Source organism: Ambystoma mexicanum, chromosome 10 (genome assembly GCF_040938575.1).
Source record: "Ambystoma mexicanum isolate Mex_15411 chromosome 10, UKY_AmexF1_1, whole genome shotgun sequence".
Lineage (NCBI taxonomy): Eukaryota > Metazoa > Chordata > Amphibia > Caudata > Ambystomatidae > Ambystoma > Ambystoma mexicanum.
The window spans coordinates 154,315,569-154,336,276 of record NC_090932.1 but is presented as its reverse complement, the minus strand read 5'-3'; the positions used below and the strand labels follow the sequence as shown (position 1 = coordinate 154,336,276).

At 42.6% G+C, this 20,708-nt stretch overlaps 1 protein-coding gene across 1 annotated transcript in view; it reads right to left on the bottom strand.

Annotated features, from left to right (window-relative positions):
* The window catches only part of LOC138491244 (hexokinase-2), a 388,662-nt gene that overhangs the window by 92,600 nt on the left and 275,354 nt on the right, over positions 1-20,708 (bottom strand). The window contains exons 9-10 of the mRNA XM_069617654.1: positions 8,014-8,247; positions 6,524-6,828 (exon numbers count right to left, since the gene is read on the bottom strand). Coding sequence (XP_069473755.1) covers positions 6,524-6,828; positions 8,014-8,247 — 539 coding nt within the window. The remainder of the gene's footprint in view (positions 1-6,523; positions 6,829-8,013; positions 8,248-20,708) is intronic.

Sequence of the window (20,708 nt, the reverse complement as noted above, 5' to 3'; positions counted from 1 at the left end):
ACTAATGGAGGGCTCAAAGAAGCATGTACTTGAAACGTGCTTGGGACTGGATGTCACCTTGTTGGACTGGGCTCATCTGAGATTCGAGATTCTTGACCTGGATTGTCCTGAAACTAAGTTGAGCTATCCAGCTCATTTGAAGAGTAAGCTAGGGTTTGCCTTATCAAAGGAGTTTTGAGGACATGCTTAGAGGAGAGCTCAAAAGTCATCAAGATGTACAACTGTAAAAGAAATTCTGCTGGTTCTTGATATCGCAAAAGCTAAAAAAGATATTTCCCAGTTTTGTTGGGGCAATTGTGAGGAGTTGGGAACCACGGCTTGCATATGATAGTTGTGTCCAGTGGCGCAGAGCTTTCCCTCCACCCCCATGATTTGGACAATTTATGTTACACTGAGTTGTAGCACCCACAGCCCTGAATGTATTTCTTTGATTTAGGAACATATAACCTTTTGTTGGACAATGGTCTAGGTTATGTGCCATTTATCATGGAGGTTTTGATTTGTAGTCAAACTCTGGACAAGACTTGTTGCTAGGACTTTTACATGTAGACTGATGCAAGTCTGTCTTAAATTGGTGGGACCTCACAAATCATGCTTCATTGTCAATTGCTGCACCTAAGACCACATTTGGAGCACCACTGACTTGATTGACCAGGGTTCAACGTGATAGAGATGCTTTTTTGAAATTCAACCTAAATGCTAATAAGGAGTTGGATAGAGTTGACTAGAGGTTTATAGAGAGGGTGCTTGAAAAGTCTGGATGTGGCCCTGGGCTCAGCACTATTCCACTCTCCTTGTACTAGGATCAAGATTAATTGAGCCCTTATGGCTCCCAATCAGATCTCCAGAGGTTCAGGGCGAAGGTGGTCCCCAGTCACCTTTACTTTTTGCCCCCTCTATGGAACCCTTCCCTTAGCAGATCAAAGCTAACGTAGAGGTCCAAGGCATTGAAGTTGGAGTGGAGGGTGAAATGTGTTAACACATAAAAGAGCATTTTGCAGTGATGATGTGTTCTTTATCTTAAAAATGTGGCCACTTTGCTGCTCACCAGACTGCTTTTGAAGGGGTTTTGGGATTCTGTCAATTACAGCAAATCCAATTGGTTAAACAGCTCAGAATCACCAAAGATAATGTCCCTCTTGAGAGAGCGGGATGGTTCAGCTATAAAATACTTAGAGTTCCACCTCACAACCTTTTCTGAAGGTCTCTTGAAAGCTAATATACCAGCATTTTTTCATGAACTCAAAGATGACCTTAGTAGGTGGGTGAATCAAGGGACATCCCGGCTCGGGAGAATTACTGCTGTAAAATTGAATACAATTGCAAAGATATTGTGCGCGTTTTGCTGCCTGCCAGTTAAGGTTCCAGAAAACCACCTACAAACACTACAGCAAAGGATCATTTCTTTATCTGGGCTGATAAATCACCTGGAATGTTAAGGGGCATCCTCCTCAGATCCACCATGTTGGACAAGCCGGGCTTTCCTAGTGTTAAAAGGTACCTGTTGGCAGTGAAAATCTCCCATACTCACTACTGGAGGCATTCTCGGGAGCAGTTCAGCTGGGTGGCATTTGAACAGCACATTGATAATACTACTCTTACTGGTCTATTTATGAACAGGCAACAAAGAGTTACTGGTCTGACTCCAATGTGCGCCACTCAAGGTTCCTTTTTCCACTACAATAAGGAAACTGATTTGGGGGACTGATCCTGGGTTTGGCCTGATTTCCCCCAGCTATCCACAATACGGTCTTCTCCCAGGGTTTGAAAGGGGTCAGTTTTAGAGTTTGGTCAAGGGGTGGCCTTACAAATCTGTCAAGTTTTTACGTGAGGCTCTCCAGAATCCTTCGAGGAAGCAAAACAAAGTTTAACATCATGAAGGCTGAGAGATTTTGACATGCACAACTATGCCACTGGATACGTTTGGCCGGCCACATCTTTGGAACTGACTCCTCTGAAGGGGACAGCAAGAGGCAGAGTCTCTAAGCTCTATTGTCATTCAGTTAGAAGAGATCTGAACGAGACACTGACATATTGTGAGTTGCAAAAAGAATTTAAAGTGAGATATAAATCTGGAGAGTTCATTCTGGCTATCGGTATGAGGAAAGGAGCCCGCCCTCAGAAAGGGAAGCATGGATGATGTATGTAAGATTTTAAAGGGGAGCAACCACAAGATCATGTGTAGTCAGTCTTGTAGGAAGCATAGCTGCTACCATCTTCCGTAGAGCAGCAAAGTTAATCGCAAGAAAAGAACCCCACGTGGGTGCTCCTTTTAAAGAACAGGTGGTTGGCAGACAGTGAATTGGTACTTGCAATTCCATCTTGAACTGTGAGAAACTCTGTCACATAAGGACAGGAAGGGCAAAGGATTTAGATACTGGTAGCATTTTCACAGATATGAGCTGTGCAGTAGTGTGATTTTGCAGTGGAAAACAGAAGCTTTTGGGTGAAACAGAGAGTTGTCACATTTTCTTTGGCAGTGGAGGACAGGGCATGTTGCCAGGTCGCTCAGCTTGGCAAATGGTATATGGCATTATAATTGGTGTGCCAGTGGGAAGACCGGGCTTCATTTTAACTTTTTTATAAGTCAATGATGCTTGATTGTTACATATATTCAACGTGATTTCATAAAAACATAAGATCAATTCTGAAGGGGAGGCCGCCTATATGGCAGAATACAAGTACTTCAAATTATCATGCAAAATAGATGAACATTTTTAAAAGGAAAGTGATGGTCTAGATTTGCCTACAGTACACGTGAAAAGGAAGGGCAGCGAGAACAGAAGGATGGCCGTAAGTGAAATCATTGACTGCAAGGTGGGTATTAAGTCAGCTGTAATGGGAAGATTGAGAGCGTTACCTATAGAGTGTCCGGGGCATGAGATCTGTTGCATCAGGTTGCACAGAGTTAGAAGGTCAGAATGTTGAGAGGCAATGCAGGAGGATGGTTCTCCCCAAAGGATATTGAAATCCCTAAAATGTTTGGAGGCTGGCATGATAACAGAGCTATAGTCTAGGTAAATTGATGTTGAGAGACGAATAGTACAAAAGGAAAAAGTTACCTTAGATTAGGGCAATAAGGATTTTTGCAAGGATATGAATTCAAAAAGAGTGAAAGGTGGGGGTGGAGTTCAGAGAGCATTTGCAAAGACATCTGGAATTAAATGCATGCAACCGTCTTCTGTTGGACGGTGGTCAACATGTGAAATTTGACAGTTACCGAGTACAAGAATATTACACATGTGTGAAGAATATAGTGAAAGTAATGATCCTTTGTTAAAAAGGATGGCAGGGGCATGACAGGACAGATGGTTCAATAGGTGTGTGATAATAAGAACAAGATGGGCGTAGATTACAAAGAATTGAGAGAAGAAAGAGGACAGTGGGTAGATTTAAAGCGTAGGTCACAGGAATGGGATGATATGTATGGGCTTTGTGTCGCTTCACCACTGGGGTATCTTGTTCCCATGAATTATTTTCACAGGAATAGGTGAGATTGTAGCTAGGCTCAATGTGTAGCTTGAACAATGGCTTGTGGAGGATCAAGTAGATAATTTAAGGTGTCCATGCCATCATCTCATCCAAATCTTGCTCAGACTATCGGGCTAACTATCCTTTAAGGACATGAGTTGGGACTCCAGGTCACATGATCCCCATCACATAACATCCTCGAACAATCAGTGAAGGGGGCGACGTCTCCAATATAGCAGGAAGCCGAATGACAGCCATGGAGTCCGCAAAGGGTCAGTCTCCTGGAGGTGGGAAGGGGGTTCAGTACAGGAAGGCAGAAAGTTGGACGTCACCCTGGTAAGGAGGCATGAAATGGAAGTCCAGCATAGATAAAAGTTCTTTTGGTGACAAGGGATCTCTCAGTAATATGATGCTCTCTGTATTTTCACCATAACATGCTGTGTTCTAGAGGAGTCTGGCTTCTCTGTCCACATATTCAACCTCTATGCCTGCTAGCTGACATCATCTGATCCTTTGGATTGAAGTACTACATTTGCACACATGGCACCCAGCCCAGGGAAAACCTGGCAAGCAGATGCCTAACTTTCCTCCTTTCTCAAGACAATTAACTCCTGAAGGCATGCCAAATAGATTAAATGTAACTGTAGAAAATGGAGGCCATGCTGCTCTGTGACGGACTGCTCTCCTGGAGTGAATGGTTTGGACGTCCTGCTCTTGTCCTCCATTCCATCACAACCACAAATGTCAAAGATATGTGGCCTGTCAAGTTCCCCAATCTGTCTTCCATGCATCGCTGAGCGATGTGGTCCGTTCCTGTTTCTCCAACTCTAGTTGCTCAGGAAAGTTCTTCCCTGCCTTTTCTTCTCAGACAAACTTCTAACCGAAAATACCTTCTTGCCTTGACTATGACAAATATCCGGGTCTTAAAAATAGTCAAATACATTGACTAAACTATATACCAAGTACAGCAGCATGTCTGCTATGTCTCTGTGAGAAGGGACTCATCTTGCTGCTCGGACTGCTCTCCACTGACTGCCTGGTGCAAAACCCATCACATTTGATTGTTCAAAATGCCTACTAAGTTCTGAAGCCCTAATCTCCAAATTCCCACTCCTGTGTATTCCCTAAAGTCAAGAAGAAAACAAAAGAAGACATAGCATTTAGTATGTTGTGATAGCCATTACGATAGATCAGCCTGTTTAGTGCTTGTCACAGATATCCGTGTGCTTCCTGTAGTTGCATGTTAGAATCATGGCAGGGTGGACTCAGCCCTCACCCCGCTGAGGCCAATACATTAAGTTCCATTTAATTGAATAATGATGGTAGCAATTATTACAACACCTAAAAGTGGACAGAATTTAGCATTGAATTACCATAACAAATATTGGATATTGAACCTTATATCATTTGCTCTAAGATGTAATGGGTTATACGACCAGCCATTAATGCACCCACCTTGAATTTAAAAAAAAAACTAAGACCTAGAGAGTCTGAACCCAAAACTTCTTTATCTGACTCCTGGCAGCCACCGTTTTCAGACGTATTGCTTTGCACACTCCGGACAATGGCATAGTTAGCATACCACTTGCAACCAGGTTGAGACCAGAGTGAAAAGCAGAGTGGGGTCCGCCTGCAGTCACAATCTTTAACTGTGACTCGCTATTCAATTTCAACCTAATGTATGTTTGTTAAACTTAGTAGGTATGCATACTTTTATGCAGAGACTATTGACAATGTGTCTTCTGATGTTGTGTGTCTTAGTGTGCCTACTGTGAATGAACAATGCAAATATATGCATTCAAAAGGTGTATGGGAAAAGTAATTGTAAGTGAATTTAATACAACTATAAAGAGTATGTTGATTTAAGAAAGACTGGACATGAGTATTAGCATTAGGCGAATGAAGGTGAAGGTAGAATCCTTTTTGAATGGAGAAAGGTAGCTTGCCAATTGACAATATATTTACTAACATATGTTTATTGTATTCAATGTACACAGCTGTGTAGGATCTCATATGTAGACTTGAAAATAACTGAGTTTTCCAAGCTGGCCCAGCTTCACTGATCCAGCCATTCTGTTAATTGGGAAAGAGTGAAATATTCCTTAATCTTTACAGATGGTTACATAATCTTGTAAATATTGCTTTGGGACCAATGTATTGGAAAAGCTATAAAGATATTTGATTTCAGAGGTTGGGGGAAATCGCAGTCTGCGATTGCTTGAGCACATGTATTAGGTTCTTGTTTGTGTACATCTTGCTATCATTAGATTTGATGAACCAAACTCAATAAATACAATAAATACAAATACAAACTCATCCGAGATTTCCACAACACTACTTTTGATTACAAAACAATAACAGTACATATCCACTGAATGTGCATCTAAGAAATAAATGAAGGAGCCCCCTGTATGTTCTAGCTGGATCTCCCCCCTATTTCCTCATGTCTTCCAGTAGCACACCATAACGCCCTACATGCCCTGTGCTCCCTTTCACTCTTCGCTGGACTTGACCAAGTTTCACTTTACCCTGATGGACCTCCCTATGTTTGCTAACCTGAGCGCCAACACGATCTTAGAGTCTGATACTCTAAATCTTCCATCTAAATTTCAAAGGGATTTGCTTCAGCCAAGTACATTACAGTGTGCTCAAATTGGCCTTATGTTCTTCCCAATATCAAACCCACCCCAACAAACAAATACGCTGTTTATGAATCCATCTAGCTGCTAAATCACACAAGAGCAATCATGTTTCCATTGTGATGAGGTTTTCTTTAAATGTATCTACATTTCTGGGTTATCTTCTTAAACATCCACATTGTCACTAATAATTTGCTTTGTTGTATTTTGTTCTTTGAGCTAATTGTGTTCTCATGGTCTTCTAACCATTCTCTATAATACAATGCATTTCATTGTTCAATGACTAATACCATGAGGACAAAGTAAACAAAGATATTCATAGTCTGCAGAATAAAATAGAAAATACTCAGCCCCTCTCACAATATAACACACACACACACACACACACACACACACTTTATCTTTTATTTTACCTGTGCCATCAGGAGTAGAACGAACATAGGTTGGCAGCATTTTAACCGAAGCTTCTGCATGAGATGCTTTTTTGAGCCCCAGCTCCATCTCTTCTCTCAGTATCTTCTTCACTTCATGTAACTGCTCAATGCTCAGCCTTAAGGCGTCAAGAGTCTTCTGCCTCACTTTCTGCTGTGCAGCTAATCTGTATGCTACAGCGGTAACCATAGCAGCACCTTTCCCACTGCCATCTTCCGATCTGATAAACCGGACATCACAGTCAGGCACTAGCCTTCGTAAAGTCTTCTGGAGGCGCCTTGCAAAGCTGTATGAAGACAAAAAGACTAGCTGGTTACCTACTGACTGCACAATTATCCTTCTTAAGTGGTAGGACATATCTTCATTAAAAGCTGAAGATTGAAATATCAAATTGTATGACAATCTTTTCTCAGATGAACATTACTGGGTCAATTAGGAGCATGATCATCTATGGAAACCATTCTAAAAATGTTATAATGATCATGACTAAAGATGATAATTGGAAATACATTGTTGACATGCATCTGGCATGCTTTTTGACCATGCTGTACTGTAACACATCTCCTATACACCCTTGCTCAACTTCCTTTATCTTTCTTCCATCCCCATTTAAGGACATTGTTATGCATCCAATGCATTTGTGGTGGTGTTGTAAACATGTGACGTGGAGTCTAACCTTTCATTTTGCCTCTAAAGTGTGCAAGTTACTGTACAACTATGACCATATTAACTTCCGTGATTAACAGAACAAACATTTTGGATTACTTGGCACAGTTTAATTTTTCTGCTTGTAAAGTGAACAAAAGAAGTGAACAGAACAGCATCAAATTAATTTTGAACAGTAATGCGCTTATAACAACATTGGTGAAACTGTTGAAGAATGTTTGTTTTTCTGTGGGGTGTGAGCCATGTGGCCCTCCAGAAGTATTGGACTAGTACTACTAGGCTCTCTCACCCATGAGTAGGCCAGTTAAGGTCGATGGGAGTTGTAGTCTACAAGATATTTGCAGACCCATGATCTAAAGAATTGTAAACGTGAATAAAGTTATGCCTATGCACACATCTTGAAAACGTAATGCGAAAAAGACAACTGAATGCACTGAAACCCACTACAGCAGTCTTTCAAAGCCAATGACGTTTGGTAGGAGAAACCCATTTTGTTTTACTATGGTGGATGGTTTGAAGAAGGGCAAACAAGCCAAAGATATGAGGCTTAAGTAATGTATCCCACAATTATTGGGAAAAGCAGTACAACTGCACAATTTAAACCCTTCCCTGCCAGGGAGGTTTTTAACAATTACCCCCTTTGTCACTGTAGATGGAGGGCACCAACAACCCCCTGCCTGTCACCCCATCCCGCAGCTTCTACAAAAGGTTTTGTGTATTTGACTATTCTAAAATGCACTTCTGGTCCATTTCTTAAAGAATAATGTTTTCTTGAATGATTTTCTTGTAGTTCAACAGAACTTACTGAGGGTGTTTTTTATACACCGATCCATCCACACCAATGCTGGAACGCAATCTCTCCAGTCCTTTGTTTTCTTTGATACGGCGTAATACAGCAGCCAGTGCAGCAGCACAAAGGTTGGAGGAACGAGTTGACACAATTTGGCAGACCCGATGGGCAGCCACACAGTCTTCTTTAGATGGTTCCAGTCCTAGCTTTGTTAAAATCTCATGTGCCTTTTGAATTCCTTCTTTGTCTCTAAAAATACAGTAAATTGATATAAATAAAATAAGAGGCTGGATAAACATCAGCAAGGTCAACAACAAGGTACACATTGGTGAAATTCCTATGAACACTCAGTGACTTACCTTTGCACATAAACATTTCAAAAATACACTTTGTACCCAATGAAAGGCTTAGGATGTGTTAAAAAGAAAAGCAAAATGTTTTCTCTAAAACCACAACCCTTTGAGAATTTTTATTAGAACACGCCAACATGAGTTGAAAACTCCTGTGGAATATGCAGTAGGTCCACAAAATCTTAAAAGCGGCAATAAAAAAAGGGGGAAAAGAAATCAAGGTAATGTTCAAATTAAACACTCAAAAACTGTTGACTGTATCTTAACAGTCAAACAAGGAATATGCAACTGTGTTTTTAAAAACTGGGTGTTTACATTGTCCGGGGAGGGTCCTGCTCCAGCTACCCAAGTGCTGCTAGCAGGCACTCTCTGCCAGGCAGGCCTGAGGGTGGAAGGAGTCCATCTGAAGGAAGTGCTTCCAGCCTCTGAGCATCTTTGGTGGCTCGCTCATTAAACCTGGACAGTTTTCTCTTTGCCTGGAAGCCATGCAACAGAGTGGGTGCCTCGTGGAAGCTATGCTTCCACCATTTACTCTAAATAGATACCTGTGTGTCTCTTTGCAATGATTAGACAAATAACACGCCGATGGACATTCTCTTTTGCATTTTATGCCAACATCCTAGATATGATGTTAAAAACACATGCCAGGTTTTCTCATACAGATGGTTATACAAACAGTACAACAAATAAAGCAAATTATAAACCTTCATCTTTAGCTGACATTTAAAATTGCCTCTGGGATGATATGAGCAGAATACAAAGCATGGTAAAAAGGGATCAGAGTCCACAGGGTGTAATTAAGTGAAACGTTTGTGCCGGTGAGCAGTCGGGCACCAAACACGATCTTCCAAATAAGTACAGAAATAACACTGTCTTGATATGGAAAGAGATGGCAATGGGTACCATCAGAGGGACACCTTTGAGCTCCTGAGCACAAGTGGTTGCTCTCTGTAATTTATCAGTTTTCATTTTGTTGGGATGGGGTGAAGCAAAATTGAACTCTAAACCAAGCCTATTTTCTAAGGACTGAGGTACAAGAGACCCAGTAAACACTGGACGTAGTAGTTCCATCAATTTCTGATCTGCGTAGTAGAGTGCTGTCAGAGCGGAACACTGAGTGTCTCAGGCACCAATTGTCTCAGATTTTTATTTGATTTGTGGTTTTAGCCCTTGTCTATTTTTACTGACCAAATCTTACAGCCTCACACAGGACCATTCTGTACAGACCATATACTTGACAAATTAATTTGGGCTACTGGACATGATCAAAAAGGCGGTGTCCTCATCACACCCAACATAAAATGTCTCTGCGTTTACATACCACTGTTTGAAGACATTTCACCAAATAGGTATTTTTGTACCAACACAAAAATGTAGATGCTTGGAAGAAATGTCGATGTATTACTTCGTGGGTTTTGCACAAAAGGAGTCCACACTCTCAAGTGAGCACATTATCATTTAATGTGTTGAGACATGGGTCTAGCTTCACCCCATATTTTTCAAATGTTTTATGCAATTCTTGTAAACCCTGCACATTATTGTTCATAAAGGACATTTTGCCAAAGTAAATTAGTGAGATGCAGTTGGTAGCTTTTAACCATGGTCGTGTGCCATTTGCACAGGATATTAAATTTGTGCGATATTGTATTCTTATGGAACACTTCATGCTAGACTCGCCCAGGTTGGTAGTGTTGCAATAACAGGAGTTATACCTTTATTTTCAATGGTACTGGATTTATCTACCCTGGAAGAATGAAAGGCTAAGTTGGTCCTGCTGCGGGATCTGAACTTTTGAAGTGCATATTACCCTCATGTCAGAGACATTTGATTTACCCATATAGCTATCCACCCTTGGCTAAACGGAAAATGAATATTTATTTTCAGTGCAGTTGCCTGGATATAAAGTTTTTTGAAGAATCTGAAAGTTTTTATTTTATTTTATTTATGAAACTTGGTGTTCAAAATACAAACTTTTGGCATGCGGTCTACCATAACGTACATAATTGCATACAACACAATCCGGTTCTTTGTACATCAAATATCATGTTATGCAGGGTTACCCAGGCAGTGTTGCTCTTCTTCTTCCTCCTCTGTCCTCTTGACATTCTGGAGGTATTGTCTAAACTCTGACCATATATCTGTAGGACTGCTGTGAGGGGTCAGCAGTGCGAGGCGGACAACTTTTGTATGTTTTTTCAACATTTGCCATTTTATTAAACTATAAATATTTATTTAAAACCTTACTATGCCTACTCTGACAAGGATTACACTGGCTATCAAAGCTGAGGGGAAACACTATAAAAAAAGATGTCTGACCCTCACACCTAAACATCAAAATACAAAGAAAACATGGCATTTTAAAAAAACAATTGTTTGTACAGTTCCTTGGCAGCCTCTTTGTAACCTGGCTGACCTCCCTTACCCAGGATTCAAGGAAAATGTCACTCCAAAGTTCCACAATAAGAAATAAGGAAATCCGTGTAGATAGAACAGTCCCAGATCAGTTGTTGATGTTTCAATGTCAAAGTTTTATTAACCAATGTTCCAACAACAACAAAGCTTCTCCTCATGCTGGTAAAGCTTTGCACCTCACTGCAATAGCATCAATGTTATTCCTAGTCAGAATGATTTTCCCCAACTTCCAGTTGTTCAAGAAGTATAATCACAACTCAAAGAAAATACAGCTTCTGCAAATGTTAGTGAAAAGTGAAACACAGTTCTTGGTCAACAGTTACAATGTCTCCCTTTATAGGATTAGTATTCACAATAGCTATATTTGCCGTTGCTGCTTCAACAACTTTATTTCTACCACAGTTTAGCATGAGGACATTTTCTTTTTTCTCATAGTATTCCACTCCACTTGTGCTAATAATGAAGTCCTACATCTGGCAACCAGATAGAACACCACGGTTTCAGTACTTTGTGATACCTCCACAGCTTCAGTACTTTGTTACTCAAAACATGTTTTGGTTCTGACAAGATTTACTCGAAGGCACTCCAGCACCTTCAGATAGGCAAGGCACTCTTCCTCTGAATATCTCTCTTCAAAAAGGGGCAGTCTCTTTGCCTCTATTCTCTGTCTGCACAACAACAACGTAAGTTTGCCTTTATGATCCACTTCTGTCTGTCACTCACAGTTATTGGCAATATAGGTTGTGTCAACTTCAAATAATATTAATGAGCAGCAGGTTTTCCTTCACCGACTTTGCCTTCATCTCTCCGTCAACTGTGAGCCAAAATAATTACCCAGACACCTTGGTGCCACTCTCTTGGCTTCAGGTAATACTTGTACATTTGTCATTTAAGCAAGACTGAACTTCTATTAGGCTCGCAGTATTGTTTAGATGGATTTCTGGCTTTAAGAAAGGCTGCTTTCAGTCTTAACAGGGGAATACTCGTGGCTTGGGCAATGCTTGCTCTCTCTCCAACTGCAGATGCGACATTTAAAGACTTGACTTCTTTTATGAGCAATTGCTGTTAGCATGAGTAAAGTTTACTCTTTCCTTGAAAATTGAAATTAGTCACACCCGACCACTTCTTCATATGGATTGCAGGGTTTAAGAGTTTAACTAAGGTTGTCTGTAGCGTTTTCTCTTCATTGTGGGAAAGAGATATTATCCAATCACATGCAAGTGCTACTTTTCCATTGTCCCATTGTTAAAAACTCTGTTTAAACGCAAGTGAATATTAAGCTGGATACTGTTGCCGGCAGTAATCGTGCAAGGAATCAGAATGGCAGGTTTCACTCATCATCTTCTGTGATTCTTGTTCCACATGGTGGACAACTTCTACTGCGTCTGGCTTCACTTGGGACCCACACTCTTCCTCACTGAAGGTGTCTTCGGTCCGGCCACTTGATTAAGGAGCCCTCTCTCTCCTAAGAGCCACAGCATTACAACAGCTCATCGCCTCGGTCTCCAGCACACTTCTGCTACAAGTGCTCCGAAATTAGGCTCACATGGGGAAAGGCAGCCTTCCTGCATGCCTTCTGCTGCGCAGCCTCTGCACTTAAATGTTTGGGGGAACATGACCCTCACAGAACAAGCAGGCAACATCTGCTGCATCAGAGCTCCAGCATTGTTTTGGTTCTCCCACTTCTGTTTGAATTGCCAGCACTGTGTCTTCTTCTTTCTTCCTCGAGCTACGACTGTACGAACTCCAGCCACAGTTCCAGCTCTTTCTCTCTATTGCCTGCACATGAGGGGGCCTTTTATGACTCTCAGGTTCCTTCAGGTGTGGGCTGCTAAGCTTAATTGCCTGACCACTACCACAGCATGCCTCTTCAGCCCTCTTCCTCGTCCCAGTACTCATGGGATTGTGGGACTTGTAGTCCCCAACAACAAAGTTAGTTCTTTTTAATAACTCAGATTTAAGGGTAGATGTATTTCCCTTAAAGTCAATTAAGGATGAACCATAAGAATTCGTTGTTACAGAGGAAGACAATTTACTTAAGGCAATGTTTCTGATTACCTTTTCATGATACCTTTGGCAGTAGGGAGGATATATATCCTGAATTGCCTTACATGGTCTTTGTTATTAAGGTATGTTCAGGTTAAAAGGTATTTGCGTTTTAAAGCCAAAGATCTTATATGTGGTTCAGATACACCATAATGACAATAGGCCATTACCTGTTCAGATTGACAAGGGGGGTCCTGGGAGTCCCTCTGCCAGACATTAATCCTGGTTACGAGGGACTTACCCAGAGTCTTTAGCTCACTATCTTTCACAGAGAAGAAATATCCCAAACATATCAGTCTTTGTCCTGCCCTGGGGCAGTCCAGCACCGAAATGCTAGGCAATTCTCCTCTGAACAAGAGTACCAACAGCAGCCCCAGACACGTGTTTCGGTCTGGTTGGACCTCAGCAGTAGGGAGGAGCTGTGCCTCTCTAAGAATAGTGAGCAAGGGGTCCACGTCTGGATTCCCCTAGTAATTTAGGGCGAGACCCAAAGTTACTTAAATATGCAAATTGACAAGGGGGGTGCTGGGAGTCCCTCTGCCAGACATTAGTCCTGGTTACGAGGGACTTACCCAGAGTCTTTAGCTCACTATCTTTCACAGAGAAGAAATATCCCAAACATAACAGTCTTTGTCCTGCCCTGGGGCAGTCCAGCACCGAAATGCTAGGCAATTCTCCTCTGAACAAGAGTACCAACAGCATCCCCAGACACGCGTTTCGGTCTGGTTGGACCTCATCAGTAGGAAGGAGCTCTGCTTCTCTAAGAATAGTGAGCAAGGGGTCCACGTCTGGATTCCCCTAGTAACTTAGGGTGAGACCCAAAGTTACTTGAAATATGCAGATAACAAGGGGGGTCCTGGGAGACTCTGCCAGACATGAGTCCTGGTTACAAGAGCCTTACCCAGAGTCTTTAGCTCACTATCTTTCACAGAGAAGAAATATCCCAAACATATCAGTCTTTGTCCTGCCCTGGGGCAGTCCAGCACCGAAATGCTAGGCAATTCTCCTCTGAACAAGAGTACCAACAGCAACCCCAGACAAAGACCCTTTGCATTGCCCACAAGGCTTTCTGGGGCCAGGGCCCGCTCTACATCCAACGCTCTGTTCCAAAATACCTTCCTTGTCGAGCCCTTCGGTGAGCTACCTCCAACTCTCTAAGGGTTAGATGCTTCTCCAGGCTGAGAGTAGGGGATAGATCTCTCTCCACTACAGGTGGTTCCCTCTGGAATGGCCTCCCTACCCCTCTCAAACTTGAGCCGCACCACCTGAAGTTCCGGAAGCAGCTCAAAACTTTCCTCTTTCCCTCTGCTTTCTCTCTCTCCCTCCCCTGCTGACTTATCTTTCTGCTGTACAGACTGGTTGCTTGGCTACCCTCAGAGTTTCACTGGGTACCAGGCTCTTTCTTGATCAATCATGCTTGCACTACCTAAGGACCTACCACGCACTTATGGGCTGTGGCTGTAACTGTAACCCTACAGTCCCTACAGTCTACCCAGAGCCATGTTGCCCTGGCTGCACTTACTCGGAGCATTGGTGCCCTGTATTCCCTTCCGCTCTCCCTTGCACCCCCCCCTTTCCCTTGCACAATCTGAATGGCACAAGGCCTAGTAAGATCATTTGCCTTGTCCTCCCTCTGTATTCCTTACCTTGTCTCGGCCCGCCTAGAAACACTTGTGTACAGGCGCGTTATAAATGACTTATCTCATCATATAATATTGGGATTTGCTCCACATATGTAGCTTTGTTCTTGATTGTGTGATGTATGTAGTGTAATTGTATTGAAGGGTCTCTTTCAGTAATCTGGGAACGACATTGCCCAGGTATTTTATGTGGGTCTTTAAGACTTTCATCCCATGTACATCGGCAGGGGACAATTCTGTGTCCGTGAAGGGGGAACACCTCAGACTTGCCCCTGTAATCGCAGCCCTGCATACTTGCCAAAGTCCTCGACTGCTTTCAGTATTGCCGCTTCCCTGGCAGCCGACCTGCGGATATATAACAGAATATCATCTGCATATTTTACAATATCGACGTTGGGCAGCCTGCCCAGCCTAAATCCACATGTACTATCTGTAACGTACTAGGTTTGCCAACAGCTCTATACATATTGCAAACAGAAGTGGTGACAGAGGGCACCCCTGCCTCACCCCCTCCTCCCCAAGTGTATTGCTGGTGACAACATCCCATTGGTGTTCATCCTTTCGAAAGGTCTTGTGGATAACAGCTTCACCCATGACACAAAGCAGGGTCCAAACCCGCAGTTCTCCAGTGTTTGAAACAAGAATGGCCAGTGAACTGTATCGAAGGCCTTTTGCATGTCGAGGGAGATGGCCACTGCCCGTGACTCAGGAGCTACCAGTGAAATTGCATTGTATAACCTGTGACAGTTTATGGCTGTCGCACTTCCAGGAATAAACCTGTATTGGCCTGTGTGGATTAAGTGGGGCATCACCGGGATTAGTGAAGAAGTTGAAAGTTAGCACCCCATTTGCTATGTTTCAAGACACAATGATTTTCTATTATCCAAGAGAACATCATCCTAAGCACAAGCAATGGACTTACCATGCACTAGTTTAATTTGTCAAACAATATAATCAGCAAGACTGAAATATTTCAAATATATCAGAGCAATATACCGAGAGAAAGAATTTAATTCGAAGACACAACTCACTACATGAGAATATGAATAAAGTGAAGCAGATGAATGGAAACAATTGTTTGAAAGTTAAAAAAAAAAACCAGAATTAAAGTGACCTGTCATTAATTGCATGTGAGAATACACCTGTGAAAGTTCAATAATATGCAATATTACAAGGAATATTGGTTTATACTTCTTGAGTACAAGATCATTTTTCATTAAGCAGTCTTCCTTTATTCTTATAATCATAGAAGAAACTTAAGGGGTCCATTTAGTTTAAGCTGGCATGTCTTCAGCGCTTACCCAATAGGTTTTAAAAGCAAAAGGAACAAATCGTAGTTTGATGTAATCAGAGAGGTGAAATGGTTTCTTAAAACTGCACAGATAAAGTTGCATTTTATATCTTGTGACTTGTAAAACAATGTAAGGGATCAAGAGTAAGACTCGGACACAGTGGCCTTCATGATGATTGTTAAAGACTCTTATTGATAAAATAAAAGAGCGCTGGAGAAATCCTGCCTATCCCCAACTACAACAAAGGAATGTCTATGTTAGAATGTCCAAAACAAAACGTTTTCCGTCCTGTGTCCAAAATCCTAACCTGACCCTAACACACTAAACTCAATATAACGTGAAGGGGGAAATGTCTTTTAGCTGATCACCTGCAGCTCCTTTTCAAAGTTCCAACATAAAGTTGCAAAGTGTAAAAGAAACCAACAAAGTTCTACCAGAAAAAGGGGGGGGAGGGACGTCCCAGCTCTCCTGTTTGGGCTTACCAGGTTCATCAACATTATGCAGAATCTGCCATATAGCCCCCTGGCATCTCAACCACGTGCTCTGGGCTCACCAGTCTCAATCGGCTGCTTCGGATTGCGTCTCAGCATTTTCGCTGCTGCTTGCATGCCGACTGGGAGGGGGTCCTGTCTGCTCTCCAGTTCCCGCTTTGCCTCCTTCACCTGACAGCTCCTGCTGTCCAAGGCCCAAGCGCAACAACACCTTCAGCAGCTTCTCTGCTCCAGAAAGCAGCCTGCTCTCCTTTGGTGTCCTAAGCGATGTTGGGAGAAGTGAGTTTCTCCTTATCTCTAGGTGCGGTGCATTAAAATGTCCTGGCAACTGTTAACCTTTTCCAACAACTAGAATGCAGCTCATGCTTTCCGGTTCTAGTGATCTACATCACTCCAGTCTCCTTCCTCTTCTCAGTGTTATCAAGCAAACGTGAATGTAAATACAATCAGTGATTGGTCATGGTCTATACTCACACTATGGTATGCCATACAGGAATGGGGAGGTAAGTGAGTGGTACCAGAGGCTAAAGTAACAGGGAAATGCCTGCCTTTACCTAGCAAGTTTACTCTGCCTCCCGGAAGATGGTCTTCCCTCACGTGGGCATCCCCCAGATAGCCACCCCCAGGGTCAAACTCAGGTAGCTTCTGCCTTTCCCTGGCCACATTAGGGGAGATCCTCCCCTCACCCCCCGTGAAGTAGTGTTAATCTCGCTAAATACGTCACATCAGCCAACATACTACACCAGTGGAAGAATGGATCGTAGGGCACTGCTTTGAATTCGGGCAGGTCCACTCAAGCCATTATCATTCAAATGAGACATCTCTGTCCCTTGAACCTTAGGAGGCACCTTTTATAGACTATCTGGGGCTCAGATTATTTCACAATCCACTGCGAAAACCTGCCTTCCTTTCACTTTCCAGGGTTCAAAAAGTGGGGAGAATATTCTGAGCAGCTGTGGAGCTCGAGGTGCAGCCAGTTAATCTGCTTCAACCAAGGGTTTTTCTTTTCGGAGAAGAGAGTTACCCAGATGGCCCAGGAGATAGTTTGTCTTGCATTGAACAACGGTTTCCTGCCAAGCCCTTTTGATGAATTGCTTCGGTCTGCTGTAGTCAGCACTTGCTTCAGTTCCAATACACATGATGCTTTCCTGCAATTTATCACGGTCTGCAGTCCCTTTGCTTTACAGCCCCAGTCCTTCCTTGATTCCAATCTGCATTTTCAATAATGTGTAGTCCATAATGCCCACGGTTCTAGTCTGGAGTTTAGTCCAAATTCCCATTATTCCAATCCATACTTTGCAGGACCAGATCTTGTTCTTGGTCTGCAGTACTCGTGCTGGTGCTCTTGGTCACAGTTTCCTAGGTTTCCCCCCCAATTTCTTAGCCTTGGCCCTTTTTTCCTTTGCCCCCTTACTCCTTTTATCATGTAGACGTTTAGTACAATGTGCTAGTCCAAGTCTTAACCCATTATTTATTTGACCCTGTATGTTATTTTTGGGGGGATTTTCTGTGAAGGCTTATGCTATTGTTCTTGTCCTCATTTGTGCTTATGCAAGTCCTTATCCAAAGTTTGGCCGCTGCCTGTCTCAGCTGCAATCCTTGTCCCAATCCTATGTGGTGTGTCGGTTTTTTGGCCTTTGTGTCCCATTGAAAAGTAAGCTAGTTCCTGTTTCAGGATGCTATCACTTACATTGCTGGATGCACAGAAGCAAGATTGTCTTGGAATAGTTTCCTTTGTATGCCTTAGGGCTCCAGGCACAGCTGTGCACTTCTGCTGCTACTTCCTATCGGCATTCAGAGTGAGGCACTGCAATGTACCTGGCTCAGACGGATAGACTTTCCCCAGCCATTGTAGGAAACCCTGCAACCATTCTGTGTACACCTTAGGTGGGAACCAAATGCATTAGCATTCATTGTATTCCCTCCCCTTTATGTTGTCTACCTTTGTTTCCCATCTATGCCTATAGCCTATCAATTTCTGCCTGGAAGACTTCATGTTGTCTTTTGTATGCCATATTCTCTTTAGCTTTGTGGTACTGGTTGCCTCTCAAGCCTCTTACACAATGGCAACCAAATGAATGCTATTGAGTTGGGTAATAGTACCACTGTGCATTATAAAACTTGCAATATCGAAGATAATGTTCGATAGAAATATTCTATTTTTGCTGTACCTTTAAATGTCCATGCCGACTGGTGTATGCAGGAGGGATAACTCAGAAAACACTGAAGAAAGTAGCCATAAATCTTCAAATAGAAAAGGTAACCTTCTGTTTACACGCGACTTTATGGAATGGACATTTGATGTCAACAATTGCATTTGCTGAAAACTATGAAACGCCATCCAGCATGAGGAAACATCAAAAGTGACTTGTGGACTAACCGCCTATATTGTGGCAACCCACCCTCAAAGACTGAATGAGCAGATTAGTTCTATCTGCTTTGGGAATTTAGTGGCATTTCAAAAAAGAAAATCACATCCACCAACTTGTTATACTCGAGAACTTGTGTTAATCAGATTGAGGCTACCCTTAAAATGTGTGTTCTAAAGAGGAGTTACTTCAGCAAAGTCTAAACCAAGCGGGTAGTCAATTGAACTGTGCTGAAAGACACACTTATCAATTCAACACTGGCCGTATCCCGTGGCTATTGTATGTCAAAGGAGGGGCTTCATAAATTCGGTCATCTTTCTGAATTTAAAGACATGACAGTATTAGAGGAAGAAGCCAGAAGTGCAATTAAGAACATGGGCAGAGCCTAAAAGTGTTTTAATAATAGTTGCTTCTCGATGGATTGACAGGTGAATGTGCCAGAGATTTCATCAGAAAATTCCACAAGACGCAGGATCATCAAGAAACTCTTTTTTGTGAAAAGCCTGAGGCATGAGACGGTAGCAACACAAGGCCCTAAAGAGATCAACACTACCCCCTTATCTAAAGGAAACAAATAGGGGTCGGTTTGTTATGTGGGATTTCTAATTTGAAGCATTACCCTAAGTTAAACCTATGGGGTAAAACATCATATGTCACACATTCCATGGAAATTGCATAGGTTATCACAGAATTTGTAAAGGGCACCAATGCCATTTAGAGTGGTGGCGTTGATGACCTTCTCGTTCGATCTCCAAATTCATGAGCTGTGGTGGTAGAGCATGGTTTGTTTCTGGGGGTGGGTGGGGATACTGCCCTGGCAGGGGGGTTGCAAATTAAGCAACCCTGTCCATTTTCACATCTGGGTTTGTTGTGGGGTTTTCCTGGCAGGGAGTCGAAAACCTATCAGCGGTCAGCCTTCCCCATCACATTACAATCCAGTTTGTGAGCCTCTGTGCAATTCTTGTCTAGGGGTGTCAGACATGGGTAAGGATGTGTGAGGATTCCCATATCCTTGTAGGAGTGCGATGGTGTGCATCAGTGAGAAACGTAATGACTGGTGGTGTCACATGAGGCTAGAGTGCCTTTAGCTTCTCCTATCTACTTGCAGGAGGCTGAATACGTTTTTTAGTGGGGCTATCAGTTTCTCAAGTCATAAGTGTAAGGGAGTATAAGGGTGTCATGGTATCACCAGTATGACAAGGACACAAAAAGGTACAATTTGTAAAACCTTTATTAAATTCTTGGGGCTTTGGACAAACTCCTATTTTGCCCTACAGCTAACATGGGAGTAGTCTCTACCATCAAATAATAAAGAAAACACAATCCTAGTTGAGTGTGTCAAATCAAAATGGCCTGTATTAACAAAATCTAATGCCTACCCTATCTCTCATACAAAAAGTGTGTAAAGGGGAATATGTATGCCAAGGAAAATCAGTGTTAGAATATAAAGAAATAAAGTGGCTGAGTCAGCTCTCCTCCCCATGTTAGACAGCACAGACTAAGGCGGTCCCCGTAGACAAGAGGACACCCTCTGGCTCAGGTTCTCAAAACAAAGCAGCTCAAAACATGGATCGAGGCCCACCTGGCCTTCCATGTTAAAGTCAATTTTCTAGCATTCAAAAAGTTCTTTCACAGTTTAGCAAAAGGGTTCACAGTTTAACAAAAGTTCACACAGGTCTCCCTCGATCGGGCTCAGACCTCTCAAAGCAAAAGTTCATGTAGGTCGGTCTCCCTCAGTGAGGCTAGGACCTTTCAAAGCAAAAGTTCATGTAGGTCTCCCTCAGTCAGGCTAGGACCTTTCAAAGCAAAAGTTCATGTAGGTCTCCCTAGGTTGAAACACGTGTCTGGGGTTGCTGTTGGTACTCTTGTTCAGAGGAGAATTGCCTGACATTTCGGTGCTGGCCTTCCCCACGGCAGGACAAAGACTGATATGCTATGGAAATTTCTCCTCTGTGAAAGAGATAGTGAGCTAAAGAATATGGGTAAGGCTCTCGAAACCGAGACTTATTGGCCAGCAGAGGGAATCCCAGGACCCTCCATGTTTTTGTTAAAAATATCTGTTAAATATCTGATAAGAAAGTGTCTTACTTGAGGTTCTACCCAGTAAACC